At 28.8% G+C, this 18,602-nt stretch overlaps 2 protein-coding genes and 1 long non-coding RNA gene across 6 annotated transcripts; 2 read left to right on the forward strand and 1 right to left on the reverse strand.

Moving 5' to 3' along the window:
• The first annotated feature begins 5,157 nt into the window (after positions 1–5,157).
• On the forward strand, positions 5,158–6,621 carry LOC139091234 (uncharacterized). The gene is made up of 3 exons (XR_011544493.1): positions 5,158–5,297; positions 5,361–5,445; positions 6,287–6,621. It is a non-coding gene; the product is annotated as an uncharacterized lncRNA (long non-coding RNA).
• Positions 6,442–11,781, reverse strand: LOC139091232 (ubiquitin-conjugating enzyme E2 H-like). Of its 3 annotated transcripts, none has more exons than XM_070641192.1 (5): positions 10,955–11,594; positions 9,387–9,487; positions 9,022–9,307; positions 8,765–8,833; positions 6,442–8,311 (listed from the first exon to the last, which is right to left on the reverse strand). In XM_070641192.1, exons 2-5 carry the CDS (start codon positions 9,456–9,458, stop codon positions 8,190–8,192), a joined length of 549 nt encoding a protein of 182 aa, XP_070497293.1. In that variant the 5' UTR covers positions 9,459–9,487; positions 10,955–11,594; the 3' UTR covers positions 6,442–8,189. The 3 variants fall into 3 exon arrangements, with proteins under 3 accessions (XP_070497293.1, XP_070497294.1, XP_070497292.1); XM_070641193.1 differs by lacking the exon at positions 10,955–11,594 and adding an exon at positions 9,646–10,192; XM_070641191.1 differs by lacking the exon at positions 10,955–11,594 and adding an exon at positions 11,626–11,781 and having other exon boundaries at positions 6,443–8,311.
• Positions 11,782–12,528: 747 nt separating this feature from the next.
• Positions 12,529–16,394, forward strand: Zip48C (Zinc/iron regulated transporter-related protein 48C). 2 transcript variants are annotated; one of them, XM_070641190.1, is made up of 8 exons: positions 12,529–12,706; positions 12,762–13,734; positions 13,824–14,015; positions 14,081–14,429; positions 14,610–14,825; positions 14,979–15,090; positions 15,160–15,193; positions 15,261–16,394. In XM_070641190.1, exons 2-8 carry the CDS (start codon positions 13,627–13,629, stop codon positions 15,303–15,305), a joined length of 1,056 nt encoding a protein of 351 aa, XP_070497291.1. In that variant the 5' UTR covers positions 12,529–12,706; positions 12,762–13,626; the 3' UTR covers positions 15,306–16,394. The 2 variants fall into 2 exon arrangements, with proteins under 2 accessions (XP_070497291.1, XP_070497290.1); XM_070641189.1 differs by having other exon boundaries at positions 12,530–12,706; positions 13,593–13,734; positions 15,261–16,393.
• The last annotated feature ends 2,208 nt before the right edge of the window (positions 16,395–18,602 follow it).

The following is an 18,602-nucleotide window of genomic DNA, read 5'->3' on the forward strand; positions in this document are numbered from 1 at the left end:
GGACAATACAATTAATTATATAGTAAAAAAAAGATCAAATAAATGGCAAAGGATTTCTATGAAGAGAATAATATACAAACATAATAGGATGAGAAACATGAAAGCATTATGGTAAAAACATTACATTATGATGAAATAAGAAAGATTAATTAATAATATATGCTGCATTTTGAGGAATATTAGCAGTTAGGATAACATTTCTCTATGCATTTAAACTGAATAAAAAAAAATTGTTAAAAACTCGTTAGCATGTAAATATCAATGTTGATAAAGTGCATTAATGAGCTGAGCATCATAAATTATATCAGAAAAAAGTCTAGTATGTAAAAAAAACTGCTCAGTTATTCATTGTACTGAAAAGAACTTATTAATTATTACTTTATTCTTTTCGTGAATGAAATAATTACTATAATTAAGAATTGACGACACACACAAAAAAAAATGAAGAAATATAAAGAATTTTCAAAATGAAATGTTATGGCAATCACTATTATCAAAACTTCTGATTAGCATTTTAAATGTAAAAAAGTTCATTCTTTTTTAATATCCTCTATACAATTATAATCGAGCAGCTATAAATCTCAAATGACAAATATTTTCAATAAATAAAATTATTAACCCCCTTTTGCTCGACTTAGTAAGAGTCTTAGTAACAAAGTTTGTAGTTGAATTGATTGAGGACAGATTTATTGTAGTGAAAATGAATGAAACAGTTTGTGATTGTAGGACGAAGATACATAATCTATTAAATCAGCTTCAAGTGGTATATTAATTATTGTGACACAAAGTTTTGTTGAGTATTGATTTGTACGAAAGATCCAGTTGGATTTCAGAGATGTTTTTAAAGATCCAGTAAGATTTTTCCTTCAAATTCTTGAATATTGCTCAAGATTCAGCAAAATAATCGAATTCTCAATACTTAACAAGTAAATTGAATAGTAATTAAACTTAATTAAACATTTTTCTGAAGTTTTTGTTTCGAAAATTCAAAATTTTCACTTTTTTGACCTTTTCTTTGAATTTTGAATGGATTCTTTGAGTTTTTTAGTTTACTCCATGCTGTTACTATTTGACTGACTTTACTGATGACTTTTCTATAGTTTGCTACTGGATCGATTAGCTTCTATTACAAATAAAATGAAATTTATACAAAAGTAAACAATTCACTTTTAAAAGGTTATGAATAAACTAAATCCAGATCCAGGAAAATTTCAAAATTGAACTCAAAATTTAAAAATTACACAAATCTAAAAGCAAATCAGTCAGGCAAACATATCAGCAGTAACATGTCAAGATCCCCAAGGTTAATGACAAAACTTTGTGTCATTCTAGTTACAACAAAGCATTTTAAGAATTTATATAAATTTCATTACATTTCATCAGTTGAGAGAACTAGAAACATAAACACTATTCTAAACAAGCACATAGCTCCATAGAACAATAAACAATTTCAGTGAATTCAATGAGAAAGATATAAAAAAAAATTTAAATGGTTGTTGTATTGTGAAACTTAAAAAGAGAATTAAATACTTAATAAATAGAAATAACAATGTTAAAATGATGAATTTTTGAGAAATTCTGTTGCTGGTCAAAGAAGTAAAAAAAATCATAGAATCAGAAAATATCTACACTATTTTTTATAAACTAATAAAATGGAGAATAGAAAACTGAAAGTAATAAAATTGTGAAAAAAATATAAATCTTAGCTGCTCCCATAAATATTTTTCCCTTCCACACAATAGTTGATGATGTTAGATTGATATAAAAAGTTTATAAAGTAGTCGGTATGTGATGGAATAGCTGAAGATGATTAGGATGGGATTCTTGTTGGAATTTGATAAATTTTCGGTTTGAATTTAATTTTTAGGTTAGAATTTCATTAAATTTGAACTTTTTTAGCCGATTTTTCGTTCAAATGATTTTTAATGAACTTGACAAAATGCTAGACAGAACTTCCAGATCGATTCTGGTCCTTAATGTCTTACAAAACAATATTTTGTTCTAGTTTGTCAAGCTTTGCATTCCTTAAAAATCGACTAACCTAATTCTTTACTTAGAAGTAAATGACCTTGACCTGAGGTGATAAAAACACATCCCTAGCCAATTTAACCACATTTCCATCTATCCTTTAAACATATCAATGGTTAATCAATAAATTTCAACCTCATAAAATTCAAATTCCAACAAAAATCAATCCGAAAGCATCAAGAACTTCTCTACAAATGTTGTGTTATTGTTTGCTATCATAAATTTGATGAAATAAAACAGAATTGAAGGATTATGGAAAGAATGGATAAATCTGACATTTTTGAGATGAAAGCAAATTGCAAATTATTTAAAAAAAAAAAACAAGGAAATTAATAAGTATTAATGAATTATTAAAAAAATTTAAAAAAGGCCTAATCATTAGTATGACATTAATAAGAAACGTTTAAATGTTTATTAAGCAAAAGAAAAAAAAAATAATAAAAAATAATAATGAGCTTTTGATTTGAGTGGATTAAAAACATTGAAAAACTCTATACATTTTGCGTCAATAATGTAAAATAATCGTGGATTAATACTTTCGATAAACTTTCAATTCAAGAAAAAATTACAAAAAAATGTATCTTTGGGGATTGTTGCTAGTTTACTGTGTTCCTATTCTTGTTTTAGATTGAGATTAAATTTGAATAAATTTAAGAAATTCAAAATTGAACTTTGAAATCAATTCAAGAATTTTAAATTTGAACATTGAATTCGAATTTAATCAAAGAATTGAAATTTGAACTTCAGATTCAAAATTGATTTTGAATTTGGTATCAAACTGAATTATTAGATTTAAAATGAATCCAAATATTTTAATTTAAACTTAGAATTGATTCTTGAATTTAAATTGAAATTTGAATCAAAAACAAAATTTAAGTTCAAAATTTGAACCAACGATTTAATCTTAATCCCAAGTTCAATTCTCATCTTTCCTTCTTAAAATTCAAATCAGAAAAACAGCAAGTGTCAAACAAGTCAATTTATTTTGAATAATTGCCAAAATTTTCATCTCTAAATCAAGTATCGACGAAATGTACAAATGTTCATTAGCATTCTCATTTAGTTCCTCATTTATTATCGATTTTAAAACTTAATATTTTTGTAACTAGCAACTGACACCCCAAAAATATGAATAAACTAATAAATAATAAAGATTTTTTGAATATTTAAGGCTGTGTCTCCATCTTCAAAACCTATTCAAAGAAGACGTTAAAAGTAAAAAACTTAAATAATATCTATTTTTGCATTTCATTTCATTAATTAAACCTTTTAAAAAATAATAATCAATAAATCACATCCAGGTTTGGGTTGGTGTCTGGTTTGGGGAGCTTTATTGGTTGGATAATAGAGAATAAACTTAGAATTCTGTACTCAAAATCAATTTTCTGCTCAAAAAGTGAGATTAGAATTCAAAATGTTATTAAATTTGGTCGAAAATATCCTTCAGGATTAATTTAGTTGTATAATCCGTGTAGCTCAACAAAATCACTAAAGCACTACAATGTCTCTGAGTTGACGGTTTAGATCCAGTTCCAATTATAACCTCAATTTGAAATTGACAAAATATTAAAATTCAAAGTCAATTTTAATACAAATCCAAGCTCAACAACGATTTGCTCTAACTAACCATAAATCACAGTCAACTCAATATTCAATAAATCCATAAAATGAAGCTTTCCCAGACGACATCAACCAAAAGCATTTCCTTTTCTTGTGATAACTCTCGGATGTATGTTTTTTATTGTCTTTACTTCAGAAGCAAAAAACAGAAAAAGAATATCAAAAAAAAAGAATTATATTTAAATATTTAAAAAAGATTTATGAAGATACTTACTAAATTATTATGAAACCTCATAAAAATACAAAAAAAAGGAACGGAAGACGAAAAAAATTTCATTTCCATTGCATTTAATTGTTATCATATATTACAAGAAATATTAATAAATGTATAATATTATAAAGAAAATAAAAAAAAGTATTTTTCCTCCCTTTTTTGTCAAAAAAATATAATATTATACACATTCCATTAATCCTTTCATTCCTCTTACATAAAAAATATTAAATAACAAAAAAAAAAGAAGCAAAAAAATTCAAAAAAAAGATCAATAATGAGTAATGAGTAGTTTAAAGGCAAAAATCGTGTACATAATTAAATTGATAAAACGAAAAATATTGAAAAAGTGGCAAAAAATTGGAAAACAAAATAAAATGATTAAAATTAAAGAGTAGAAAAAATATCAAAAAAATATTTTGTTTTTATCACTTTTGAATCATGAGCACGTTTGGTGCTTATTTAGTACACTTTATGGCATTACATTGATGCTCTTATTTAAATTTCAGGCCGAATTTTGATAATTTTGTTTAAAATGTTTCAGGTTATGAAGATTTCAGATGCAGAAAAGCTTCATTTTGTCTGATTTTTCAGGATTATTGTTAAAACTTTAGGACGCGAAAATGAAACTCAAAGATGCAAAAAAATTGAAGCAAAAACAGAAGTTTCACTTTTAAGACTGAAAAATTGAACTCAAAAGATGCAAAAATTGAATTAAGACCAAATTTTGAACTTTAGAATGCGACAATTGAACTTAAAAATTCAAAAATTCGAAGCAAATGCAAAAGTTTGAATTTTAAACTTTTAGTTAGATGCAAAGGACTGAGTATAAACTTGAACGATGAGAAAAATCTATCAAAAAGATTCAAAAATTGAATATTCAGAAGCAAAAATACACAAAAATTTGACCCTGAATTTGACTTGAATTTCATTCGAAGAGATGCAAAAGTTTGAATTTTTTAAACCCGTTACAAACTTGTCTTGCCTGCTTATGGTCAAATTTTGGATCGATTAATTGATTTTCACTATTCAGAATCGACAATTTCTAACCTCAAAATCCCCTAAAAACTGTGCCTTCAAAGAACTTAGCATCAAAATATCAACAATCCAATCAATTCCATTGCATGCCTCATCTTCATACTCAGTAAAGATTAAGAAGAAATAAACAAATTGCTCTCATCATGATGAGAAACACACAACTATTATCGGCATTATCATAGCGAGAATGAAGCTGACTTTTGACTCCCGAAAGATTTTTATTTTTTATTCAAAGATTATTCTCAGTTCTCAAATTTGTAAGGCATGATACATAATATTATTAGTTAGACGATAGAAGAACAACAAGCTATTTAGACTTTATTAAGCTGTCAAAATGCATTATTCTAATATAATTGACTTGATGGCGATGCTGACAGTTTTTGTGACAATTTTACTACTTGTAAGGCATCGCAAAAAAAGGTTTTAAGCAAAGAAGTGACTAAAAAAAGTTGAAACTTTTCAGATGTTTTGCTGTACGTGCTGGCTGAGAATTGTAAGAAGTCCAAATGATATTTACTTTAAGCCTAAAAATGTTGACTTCAAAAGACGTGAGTAGCCTTATTTATTTATAAAATTATTCAAGCATTCATCATCAAATATTGATGAATCTTGTCCGGTAACAGGTTCATTCATGTCTACAGCAAGAATCAATTACTTCTTATTAGATGTACGGGGGCATTTAACTTAATTTACAGACTATACCAATTTAAGATTTCAATTTGTTTTCGACCTTAAACACACAATAGTTGGAAATTCCGACCATAAGTGCTTGGTAAAAAATGGTTTGAAAAATTCCAGAGCTTAAGTGAAATACATTTTAAACATGATGTTGCTTCATGAAATTGAAAAACGCAACAATAATTGTGCCTTGAACTCTTTTATATGTCATAGTAAATTAGTTTGATGAATATTTAATTTTAATTAATATTTGATGAACATTTGGAGGGGTGAAAAATTGTATTTAAAATAGTGAACTTTAATGAAGATAAGGAAGGAGAAAGAAAACATTTGTAGGGTTTTGAAACACAAGCGAATGTGTAGGGTTTTAAAATGAATCTGAAACATTTGAGATTTTAAAACATTTGTATGGTTTTAGAAAGTTTACATAATTTGTGATGTTTTGAATCTGAATGTTTAGCTGTTATATGGTTTTGCTTTGAAAAATAATACATTTGAATGGATTTGAACTGAAAATAAAACATTTAAGAGGTTTTGGATAATTCAGAACAAACTATAAACATTTATACGGTTTTGAACTACAAAAGTCAAACTCAGTTTAAATTGTTTTAAAGAATTTAAATTTCAAAAATCCGTTAAAAAACAAATTCTTAATTGATTTCACAAATAAAAATCACACCAAATTGAATTTCATCATTTCCATAATTCCAGGAAGAAGAAGTGTTTCCCCAGTGGCTTACAAAGTTTATGTAGTGGAAATTCCATCAAACGTTAGCAAGAAGAAATATCAAGAAGATCTGAAATACTTGGAATATTCAATAATTTAATTCCGACATGAATTTTTCATTTTTGTAAATTTTTCTGCTTTATTATTCATCCAAAAAGAGAATTTTTTTAAATTTGACGCTTACATCAATTTTATTACTAGATTAATTTTTTTTATGTTTATTATTTTCTCACTTACAATTAAATCATTTTAAATTGTTATATTAAATTTCATTAAATTTTACTTTTTTTTCTGCCTTAAATATAATAACATTGGACATTTTTTTTCTCCTTTCATTATCGTTATTATGTGTTTATTATTATTTTTTTTATTTATTCATCAATTCTGTAACTGTATAACAATCATCATCAAATTGCTACTTTAATGTGGAACTACGAACGTTTGTTACTTAACTTTTTTATTATGTTTTCTTATTATTGTTGTTGGTTTTTTTTATTATGTGTGTATGAGTGTGGAAAAATATTTATTTACTTCTTTTAGTTCTTTTAAATTTTTTCTTGTTTTACTTCTCAAAGTTTCACTTTAGAAAATATTTTTTTAAATCTGTTTTCATGTTTTTTTCTTCTACAAAAAATAATATATTTGGTTCTGAATGAGATAATTGTAATTTTTATCGTTTTTGAGGCAACAGAGAGGTGACACAAGAATATGTTCTTGACAAAAAAAAAAGTTAATGACATTCGTTTCAGATAACAAAATTAGAGTAGATTATCATGTTTGTTTCACACTGTGCTTATAGCATTGAATGCTTAATGAATATTGAGAATGACTATTGCTTAATTTTAATTGAAGGAAGGATGTAAAGCTATTGAATTTTTTGTCATAAAATTATTAACGGTTATTTAAAATTCAAAAATGACGATGTAGATTTTTGAACTTTAGGAGGTTCAAAATAATTTGAAATATTTTTGACCGTTATTTTTTGAATTTCAGAAATTCGTTAAATTACTAAAGTTCAAAAAGTAAAGTAATTTTTGAATTTCAAATAGCCGTTAAATCGACCTATTCTAGTGACACCCCTTTTGCTCCAAAAAAGCACTCGCAACACTCCAAAATTCTATCCTTTCAATGTTTATTAAACGTGTGTGTGTGTTTCTCTGTGGTAACATACATAGAAATAAAAAAACATGATTTTTTGCGTAAAATGGCATGTAATCTTATAAATTAAATTAAGAAATGAAGACAAATGAACTAATAATTGTTAATCAAATCAAGAAATCGTTCTTTCTTACTAGTTAAAATTGAAAAAAAAAATCTTTCACATTGTTAATAATTAATAGCTTAAATCTCTCTTACATCGATAGCTCTATATTGAATTCATTTCACTGTTATCATCATCAACACATCTACTTCTTAGTTCAATTTTAAATCCACGATTTTGATACTTATTACACCTGCCAATTCTAATATAGTAAACTTTCTTATTAAGCATTTTTAAAACTTTTCGCGAAACTACTTATCCGAAAAAAAGAGTTATTATTAAATTTATCATTCCTCTAAAAATTTGAAATATTTTAAAATTAAAATATTGATAAAACTTTTTCATTCCTTGATCATGATTAATGTAGGTCGATTTAAAATGATTGATAGAGTGAGAAAGACAGACATATATAAACTTTCCATTAAATTGAGTCACAGAAATAGACCGTTAATTTTGATAATAATTTAAGAAAAAAAAAAAATTAAAGTTTTTTTCATTTCCATAAAAGAAGTTTGTGGAACGAAAAAAATATCGCAATTCGCTTATTTCTTCTTGTGAATTAATTTAAAATAATAATAAAAAAAAATTGTTTACGCGCAAACTACATTTGCTGATTTTGAGATCAATCATAGCTCCATGTCTTTAGCTTCATCTTCATCACTAAAATCTGATACTTCTGAGTCGGAACTATCCTCTTTACTTTCGGTCTCACGTAGTGCTTCCTCAGTGGCGAATCGACGTACGTAATCTGCATAGTCATGGATTGTAAAGAAAAGAAAGAGAAACAACAAAATAATTAAAAATTAAATTTTAGACCAAAAATGGAGAGAAAGAAGACATCAAGTTTGACTTGTCTTCATATGGGATGATTGTTGACGCATCTTGTAGGTCAAAGTAATTAAATTTAAATTACTGACATCATTTTGGGATTATCAACAAATTTTATTACAACGGAATTTCAAAATTCAAAAATTAACGACGAAATTAATTTTGAAAATTTGAACTTTCCAGTGTTCAAAAATTCAAATGATTTTTGATCGTTATTTTTTTTAATTTTAAAAGTTCGTTAAATTTTTAGTATGCAAATTTTGAGCCAATAAATTCACAAAACTCAATCCAAAGTGCATCAACTACCTTCTAAGCATTATTAAAAATGGGTTAACATGTTAACTTTGCATAAACATGTATAATTTTTATTTACCTGCTACTTTCTTTTTGTATTCTTCTGGCTTATGCAAATATAATGACGCTGCATCTCCATTGAGTGGATCTATGGATATCCGCAATGAAAACAAAAGAAAAAGATACAAAAGTTGAATTAATAAATTGCTTAACATTAGCATTGAATTAAGACGTCGTTCGTAAATTATGTAATTGCTTCTTATATCCAGTATTTTGGATGTGAATTGAGATTCACATAATCTAAGAATTAATGACTGTACCAAACATGCTACTCACCAACAGGATTTGGGTACGTTAATAATTGTGGTAAAAATGATTCGAAGATATTTGAAAGGTCATACAAAGCAGTCCAAGACTGATTAATCACATCAAGACAAACTGTTCCCGATACTTCATCGATGTTTGGATGATAAACCTTATTCATAAATCCAATTGATGGCGATTTAAAAGGATAATGTTCTGGCAAATGAACTCGAATTTTCCATACGCCATTTTCATATGGCGTATTTTTAGGTCCATAAAATTTGACACAAAATTCGTTGAGGCCACCGAGTATTGTGACCTATATTAATGAAAAATAATAATAATTGCAGTTATTGCGATGCCCTTTAGCATGAATATAAAGTATATATTTTTATTACCTCATGTTTCGATTCAATGAGCTTTATCAAGTCCGTGTCAATACGTCGTTTTCCCTGAACTGGACTACTCATGTTCTAGGCGCTTTCAATTGGAATAAGTTCTGTAGATGAAACGAAGCAAAAAAATAAAAATTATTTTTAAAACAGCACAGCACACAGCGCAACGATGAAGGGGGAATTTTAAGTAATAAAGAAGAAGAAATAAAAAAAAATCAAAGTTTTTCAGCTTTTCTTTGTTTCATAATGAAATGATATTTACAATTAATTCACAAACGTAAATTGTGTAAATAATAAATGTACTGCAATGCCTTGAACATCTGTATGGAGTGTATGCATGTGGACAATGCGAAGTCACTTTACTCTCTTATTGACACACAGCAAATCAATACAATTTGCACACACGAAATCACAAAAAAATATAATTTTCATCTGTTCCTATCAAGTACAAAGTACATAAAGATCTCACATATGTTCACTAATACATACACACAAAACTATTAACTTTTAATGTTGAAAACAAAGAGAATCTATGTTTTTGTTTGTTTTTTTCTTTTGGTGAGTGACGAGCCCTCGCTGATGATCATGTGCAACAACAGCAGATTGGTTTAATTGCCATCGTACGTATTAAACTAGCCTCTTTTCACTCTCTATATCACACTATTAAATGAAACGAAAAACTACTTTTTCTTTTACATGAAAGCAAAATAGAAGATATTACTTAATTTTTTTGTGTATGTTTCACTATGGTAGCTTTAAGCTTTAGCATGTTTTGGGCATTGAATGCTTTTTGGTCTTTTCATTTTGTCATGAATTTTCTTTTCAACTGTCATTTTTGATTTGAAATTTATTTTTGAACTTTGAAAATATTTTTAACGGTTTTTTAATTTTCAAATTTTTTGAACTTAACGAATAATTTTTAAAATTCAAACAGAAAACCGTACAAATGTTTTAATTAACTATTGTAAGGTTTTAGATTCCTGAATATTCAGAGTTAAAAACACTGCAAATGATTTTTAAGCAATCTAAATTTCAGCTGTTGTAAGGTTTTAAAACATTTTCACTGAAAAATCATTAAAAATACTTTTTTCACGCTCACATTTATAATTTTTCATGAAAAATTCACTACGAGACGAATTAAAACGAATTGAAAAATTTCCAAGTTCAACTGTATTGTTGAAGCAGAGATTTATAGCTATTCATGGCTAATATCCAACTTGCCATATTTTTCGCTCACTTTGTGGAAAGAGAGAAGTAAGAAACTTGAAACAAGTTTATTTCATCATTTTGAAAGGAAAATTTTCGTTTTCGTTCCACATTAATTTATATATTATTTTCTAAGCATATTTCTTCACTTTGGTGTTTTCGTACTTCCTCTAGTGCGTAAATACACCAAACACATATGTAGCCTATGAACATAATAAAGGTGCTTAATCTACGCATAATAATAATTTTTTTGATTTTTGTTTTGTCAGCAGTGATTTCATGTAAAATTTTCCATAGATGAATGCTATTTGTATGATTAATTATCAATTAATTTGACTTGTAAATCAGTTTTAACTCTAACTTACTTCACAGTAAAATAATTATTATGATTTTTTTCTTCTTTTTCTTTGCACTGCTCGCTATGTACTTCCAGTATATAACTTGTATATTGACATATATTTTATATAGTACGTTGAAAGATATTTTACATTGAGCATAACATTAGATAAATAAACACACACCACTACAGTTAAAGGTTTTTATGCTGAAAAACATAATACTTCCAATTTGTGTAAAGGAAAAAGTCACTAGATCCAGTGAATGAAATCAAGGTTTCAATGACTTTTGCCTGATTCCATCAACTCTTCTCTTTATTATATTCGATTGAGGAAGAGAAGAAAGAAAATTTTTTAAGTCTTATTTTACTGAAAAACTCCTGCTATGAATCCATAATTCTACGCAATTTTTAGAATGACTTCTCGATTTTTGTCTATTTTAAGCAATATGAACTGGTTGTCAATGACACGACATGATGGAAATATATGGCGAATAAATGTCTATTGTTCTCAATTTAATTTTTAATTCTCTCTTTTAAAGCTTATAGACTAGCTTATAAGCCAGAAATTATGCAAAGTAGATTTTGTTATTTTTTTGTTCTTCTTATTTTTCTAATTTTTTCATACACACACATTAATAAATAACACAATTTCATTATTATTCACTAGATTAGACCTCCTGGATTGCTTTTTTTACTTACATTGTATTATATTCTGAATGATTTTTAATAAATTTCAATTAATTTGACGATTTTTCACTCTCTCAATGATTTTTTTAATCGACGAAACGATGATCAATGAAAAAATTTATTTCCAACACATACACAACTGCTCAGCTTGTTGAAACAGCTGATTGAGATCCTACGTCAGTTACGTCACATGCCAATTTGCTTCATATTCTGTCTATTTAAAGTTCTTAATTATTTTTGATTTGTTCAAAAATATTGATTTTGAATTTTTGAGCTTTTTGACAGTTAGACGAAATTTTTGAATTCATCCCAAAGCTCACTTTGTACTAAAAAGCTTAGCACTCATTTTGTTGACAATTTTTCTGCTTTATTTCTGATTAGATTACTTAATTTACTTAGCTGATGATAATATATTTCATAATAATCATCATCCTTGACATTCAGCTGTGAAAATAATCAAGATTATGCGATAAAAAACAAAAATGCACTTTTAGCATCAACGAATTGTTTAGTCAATGCAATGTTTATGTTCACACCATGTTGGATGTATGATTTATGATCAATGTTGGTGGTATGATGTCATTTCTTGTGGATAATCATGTTATTGTGGCTTTTGGATATGAAATTGCAATCGAAATTGCAAATGTTTTGGTATGTTTGATCGCTGGATCATCTCCTCATGAATCTAGTATCTTAAGGATCTGATTTGATGCCTGAATGTAGTCATGTTTCATTTGATCAACTGGTGACTTGATTGACTTCTTCAAAATTGACGACATGATAGCTAAAGATCACTGCGATGGATTTTAATGAACTATTCATAAAAAGGTCCAATATGAAAATAAATCCAGTAGAGTTAGAACATTAAAATTCAATGAGAGCATACATCAGGGTGTGAATATGTCATAGCATGCTTGGTCTCTTCCCATCTTGTTTTGTCACAGAAAAGCGGAAGAAAATTGTGTATTTTTTAAATTAATAATTTTAGGACATTTAAAGCTTGTTAAAATGACAAATATCACAACTTAAGGACTGTTTTAAAGCACATCAGTATCGATACTATTGTGACTGTCTTGCACAAATAATTTAATAGGTAATTTAAAGAAATTTCGTATTAACATGAATTTGTTTTGAAACATTTCTTTTAGAGCAATAAGAAGAGAACTTGTTAAATTGATTAAATTTAATTGAACGCATGAATGTCGATTGATTGGCTTAAAAGGATTGTTTTGTCGCTAATAATAGAAATTTGATACGTCATCATATTAAATATTACACGATATAATAAATAATATGTGGCAAAAATATAATTCCTCTTTCTGTTGAAGATAAGGCTGCCGATTTATATTGTTCGTCGTGCACACAACTCAAGTGCCTTAATGTTCAGCTATTTTGTTGTAATTGACCTTTAAAATACACAATTTGCTCGAGTTATCAAATCATATAAGCCATTTAATATACTCCGTACTCAAATCTGCGTAAAAATCACCTTGGATGCTTTACACAGCATATAATTGATATTCTCTTGTATTTGTCTAACGCGCGAGCTTTAACCATCACATCACGTAGATATAATTTATTGAAAATAAGAGATTCTCTCATAATTGCCATTCCTCATATCGTCATGAAGAAATGAAAGAAGAAAAAAAAAATGTCGCGCATCCATATATCGTGTCTTTAGATAAAGAAATGAATCTGTCTTAGATCAAATATACGTCTCAACCGAGTATTTACTTATAGTAGGATTTTTATTGCTCATTTTAATTATCATACGCTACATGAGAAATGGTTAAAACTAAGTACATTTTCGCGTTTTTAATTCATTCTTAAAGTAACGCTGAGTCAGCTGTTCCTCACTCTCTTATAAAATTGTGAAGAATTAACATTTTTTCATCAAAATAATAAGCAATAAGCTGATATTTTAATTGATGTTGCTAATCACTCGTTCTGTTCTCCATTTAAATACATAAATATAAAAGGAAAATAAGCTTAGACGAGATTTAGACTGCAAAAATGATAGAGGGATATAATGCTGTGACGCAGGCCTTGTTAGGTACTCTATTAACATGGGGACTAACGGCTGCTGGTGCTGGACTTGTTATTTTTCTACGTGGAAATCATGTAAGTATAATTATTTAGGTCACGGTCAGCCTTGATCTACAAAATATTTAAATGACAATTCCTTATCAATTATTTTTGTATTTTTTTAGCGCAAAACGTTGGATGTCTCGTTGGGATTTAGTGCTGGTGTTATGATTGCTGCCAGCTTTTGGAGTTTACTTGCACCAGCCATTGAATTAGCTGAAAGTAGTGGATATTATGGATCGGATGGTCGTTTTGCATTTGTTCCTGTTGCTGGTGGATTCCTTCTTGGTGCAGTTTTTGTGTACGCAACAGATCGTGTATGTGATATCAAGTGAAACTTCCTTTGTGTGTTCCTTAGTGCTAATGTGATTTGTTCTTGCAGATAATTACTTATTTAGGAATTAATTCAGCCTCAATGATGATACAGTTGACACAATCAAATAAAGATAAAGCTGATATAGCTATGGACGAATGTGCATTAGAACATGGAAAGCCTATGATTACAGTTGGTGAACTTAATGAACATAGTACAACAATTGGAATGGACAGCTTTGCTGACTGTCTTAACAATCAACACAGTGGACAGACAAGGAAGCGCCGAAAGAAGGATAGTCACATGCGTGATCAAGAAACATATGAGACAAGCTCACAGGCTGATCTGCAAAATCGTGTGACTCATTGGAAGAGGATTATTCTTCTTATTACTGCAGTTACTATTCATAATATACCGGGTAAATATTACATTACTGTTACTACTGCAGTGGGGTTAATCTTCAATGACGTCCATCAAGTAGTACGATTGCTGCTGCATTTCAATCAGCACATGTCCTGCATGATGGACATCATTAGTGAATAACCTAAATGTGCCTCTAATTGTGCTAATTATTACTGTGCATTTATAATTCATACAGAGGGACTTGCCGTCGGTGTATCATTCGGAGCAATTGGATCATCATCAAAAGCAACATTTGAGGCAGCAAGAAATTTAGCCATCGGAATTGGAATTCAAAATTTTCCCGAAGGTTTAGCCGTCAGCTTGCCACTACATGCGAGTGGATTTTCAATGCTTAAAAGTTTTTGGTATGGTCAATTAAGTGGAATGGTCGAGCCAATATTTGGAGTTTTAGGTCAGTATGACAGGAGCAACTTTGCTTCTTATTCATTTCATTATTCATAATGTGTTATGAAAAGCAATTAATCATGGAAATAATAGAAAGAGCTTGACACCTTTTTTTCTTCTTGTTCCTTTTCACCGTACATGCTATATTTCTGATAAACAGGTGCTGTTGCTGTCAGTTTTGCTGCTAAAATTTTACCAATTGGATTGGCATTTGCAGCAGGCGCTATGATATTCATTGTTGCTGATGATATCCTACCAGAAGCTCATTCGAGGTAAAATTATTTAATTATCATTAATTTATGTAATAATAAGCTATAAAATCTCATATCTTGACTTGATAGTGGTAATGGAATGCTTGCAACTTGGGGCTGTATAGTAAGTTTTAAATTCTCATACCAATAATTATTCATGTATAGTAATTATAAATCCTTATCTTACACAGGCTGGCTTTATAGTTATGATGTGCTTAGACGTCGGACTAGGCTAAGAGCTTTATGAACGATTACTTCACTTTTTTGATATTTATGACACTCTATTTTTTCGACGATCTACATAGAGACCTCATTGAAAAAAAAAAAACAATTTGTATGTACTTAGGTAACTATTTTAATCTAAAACCTTAATAGGCAAAGAGCATGCTTTTATGGTACAGAACAGAGTTGCAGATAGCCATCTGTCATAGACAAAAACCGTACAAATTCTTAATAATTTGTATTGTTTTTCTTACAAAACCATACAAATTATCAAAAAATTGTAGGGCTTTTGTCTGCGACAGGTGCCTGTTCTACAGCTCTGGTACGCTACGGTACCTAAAAGCGGCATCTTTGTCTGTTAGGAAAAATTTCAGAAAAACATTGAAAAATTGAGGATGGTTGATTGGAATTGAATTTTTTATAGTATTTATAGCTGCTTTATATTTTGAATTGGACTATACATGTATAGTTCCATTCAAAGTTAGGGGTCGTTCACTTATTACGTAACGCTCTTGGGGGAAGGTCATGATTTTGTTATGGGTTGGGGTTGAAAAGGTCAATTTTTGCGTTGCAATAATAAGTGAACCGCCCTTTAGTTAACTTAAATTCCAATTGACCGTCCTCAATCAACATTTAAATGCTTTAGAACCGTACAAATCAAATTAGCACTGCGAAAACCATTCAATTTCACATATTTGTATCATAAAATGTCTGAATGTCTAAAAATTGTACGGTTTTTTGGGGAATAAAAAGGAATTTATACGGTTTTCATAGAAATTTTAACCCCAAAATTCAAAAAAGTTAAAAAGATTTTAAAAAACATTCGAAGTTTATTTTTATAGAAAAAAAGAAAGACAAAATTAAAGCAAAAAATTGTTAAGTAATTTTGCCATTTGTTATTGTCAGATGACTTTGTTCCTCACAATAATTAGCCATTCTTACATAATCGAAAAAAGAATTAAAAATTAATTGATTTAATCTACTTTAACATAGATTGGCAATTATATCAAGTCAGTCATATTTATATCAAAAAACTTATGTCCTACATTCACACCATTTGTTCTTTTAGTATGTATGTATTTAATGTAATTTGTATTTAACTAGATTATTATGGAATTATGTATTTAAATTGATTTTAAATCATATCCTTTTTTTTATTTTACAAAATTTTTATTTACTTAGTTTAATTAAATTAATAAAAATGAAAAATCAATTAAATCAGCTAAAAAAAACAAAAATTTCTTCTTTCTTTGCATAACGACATTCGGTTATCAGTAATCAGTCATGCATATAGTCGCAAACAGACTGTAAACTTTGATGATTTACACAAACAAGCCTCCAGAAATTTTGTTTGTCAATCCTCTGTTGTGATACTCGTGTGGATTATGTGACCGATGATTTTTTAATATGCCTCCAAGGAGTTATTTGCTTATTAAGTTACGCAAAATTAGCTTCATTTAAATTTATTTGCCATAGACTTTGTTTATTTTGTACTATTTTCGCGCAGACTTGGCAGTAGACAAATTTATCATTTCCAGTGCGAATTGTTTTTGACTCGCTTTAAAAGCTATGCAAATATATCTCGAATATTTTATGATGCTTTTTAAAATTTAGAGTTTAATATCTGTGCTTAGTCCTCTAGAAGCTAATTAGCTTCGTCAGTTTATTGCATTTGACTCTTTAGAGCATACTTACTATACTTACATTGCTGCCTGAACTCGATCAATTACGTTCCGAGGGATTTATTAATTGATGTCTTAAGCTGGCTTTTTCGCTGGTTGTGCCCTTTGCCAATTAGAAATATCAAATGAAACACTGTCTCTAAGTATCAGAAGCATCTTCTTAAGTGTTTTTTGGATAAATCCTGATAGATTCTGAATAATTGAAGAATGATTGAGAGATTCGGCCTTTAGTGGGAATCGAACCCATGTCTTCACATCGAGAGAGTTGGCTTGCCACACGGTCACAAAGTTCTTACTCTCGAAGTGACAAATTCACCGACATATGACTTAATACCTCGTTTTTACTCTGCTTCCGCGACACACCTTCTTTGATAATTCTGTCTGTAGTATCAATGATTAAGCGCTAAGTTGATTTCCATATTTGAATGCTGCTTACATTCACTTACTTCTATTAACCCCCTAGAGCAGTATTGAACCGCTTGTCGAGTGTGGTTTTGGTCATGGCTTACCATCAAAGTGTGCCTTGGCTCAAGAAAATTTTGAAAGAACTTCTCTAAAGTTTCAAATTTTTCTGATTTTAAGACATTAAACAGTAAATTCCAATCCAAGACGTAACTTATGAACAAATACAAGAAGTTGTTTGTCTGTCTATAACTCTCTCGTTTGGACTTTATTCGTTAACCTCTGCTTCCCAACCTTTTTGAAAATATTTTGAATTTAAATTGTCAAGGTTGATTGAATTTTAAGGATCAATTGATTGCCAAAAAACAAAAACATATTTTTATTAAAAAGAAAGTTTATGACAGCAACAAAATTAAGAATTCGATGATTTATTCGTCACTAAATGAAGCAGTTAAGTGATAAGTCTTTATCAAGTTGAGACACTTTTAATGTTGCTGATATTGCTGTTGATACACGTTCTCAAGATAAATAATATCTTGTAGATTTACTCAGTGACTGCTCATTTTACGTGTGATTCTAATCGACTTTATGGAACCACTACAAAACTTTTTTATTGATGCTATAAAGTCAGACAATTTGACCACATTTATCGGCACAAATTGAAATGTTGCCACCACGGCGACGACTCGGTCGTATACTTAAAGCCAAGTGGCTGCCACTTGGCAAATTCGGTTGTTTTCGCCAAGTGGCAGCCACTTGGCTTTAAGTATACGACCGAGTCGTCGCCGTGGTGGCAACATTTCAATTTGTGCCGATCGGGTTTATTTGCAAATAATCTACATCAATATTTTGTTGTGTCTATGTCACATTTATGTTTACAAAAATTCATTGAACTCAAACAAAGCAGCAACATTGATAAAAACAATGAAGGTTCCATGAGTAAGGCTAATTTTTCGATTATGCAGCACAAAAATTTTATTTTTATTACTCCTGGGACGGAATATGAAGAGTTGATATAAAATATTGTTGGCATTAAGCACACTTCTGTATATTCAATAAGTAAATAAATTTCTGGACTTTACCATACAAAATATGCAAAAAAACAAGACCTTCCATACTGTAAAATGGTCACTTAAATGGGATCATGAAGTAAATAAATGATATTGATGACTCTTGAACTTTTGTGAATTGAGAATGAGAAGAAATATTATAATTCATAAATAAGAT

Source organism: Chironomus tepperi, unplaced genomic scaffold (genome assembly GCF_022539635.2).
Source record: "Chironomus tepperi strain 1889 unplaced genomic scaffold, CSIRO-AGI_Ctep_v1 contig_244, whole genome shotgun sequence".
Lineage (NCBI taxonomy): Eukaryota > Metazoa > Arthropoda > Insecta > Diptera > Chironomidae > Chironomus > Chironomus tepperi.

What these genes read in the sequence shown, in the direction of transcription:
- LOC139091232 (XM_070641192.1), bottom strand. Translation starts at nt 9,458, where the DNA reads ATGAGTAGTCCAGTTCAGGGAAAACGACGTATTGACACGGACTTGATA. An exon ending in TCATTGAATCGAAACATGAG is followed by an intron (nt 9,308 to 9,386) that starts GTAATAAAAATA and finishes TCATTAATATAG; the next exon opens with GTCACAATACTCGGTGGCCT. An exon ending in ATACAAAAAGAAAGTAGCAG is followed by an intron (nt 8,312 to 8,764) that starts GTAAATAAAAAT and finishes ATGACTATGCAG; the next exon opens with ATTACGTACGTCGATTCGCC.
- Zip48C (XM_070641190.1), top strand. Translation starts at nt 13,627, where the DNA reads ATGATAGAGGGATATAATGCTGTGACGCAGGCCTTGTTAGGTACTCTA. An exon ending in TTGTGTACGCAACAGATCGT is followed by an intron (nt 14,016 to 14,080) that starts GTATGTGATATC and finishes TTGTTCTTGCAG; the next exon opens with ATAATTACTTATTTAGGAAT. An exon ending in TACTATTCATAATATACCGG is followed by an intron (nt 14,430 to 14,609) that starts GTAAATATTACA and finishes TAATTCATACAG; the next exon opens with AGGGACTTGCCGTCGGTGTA.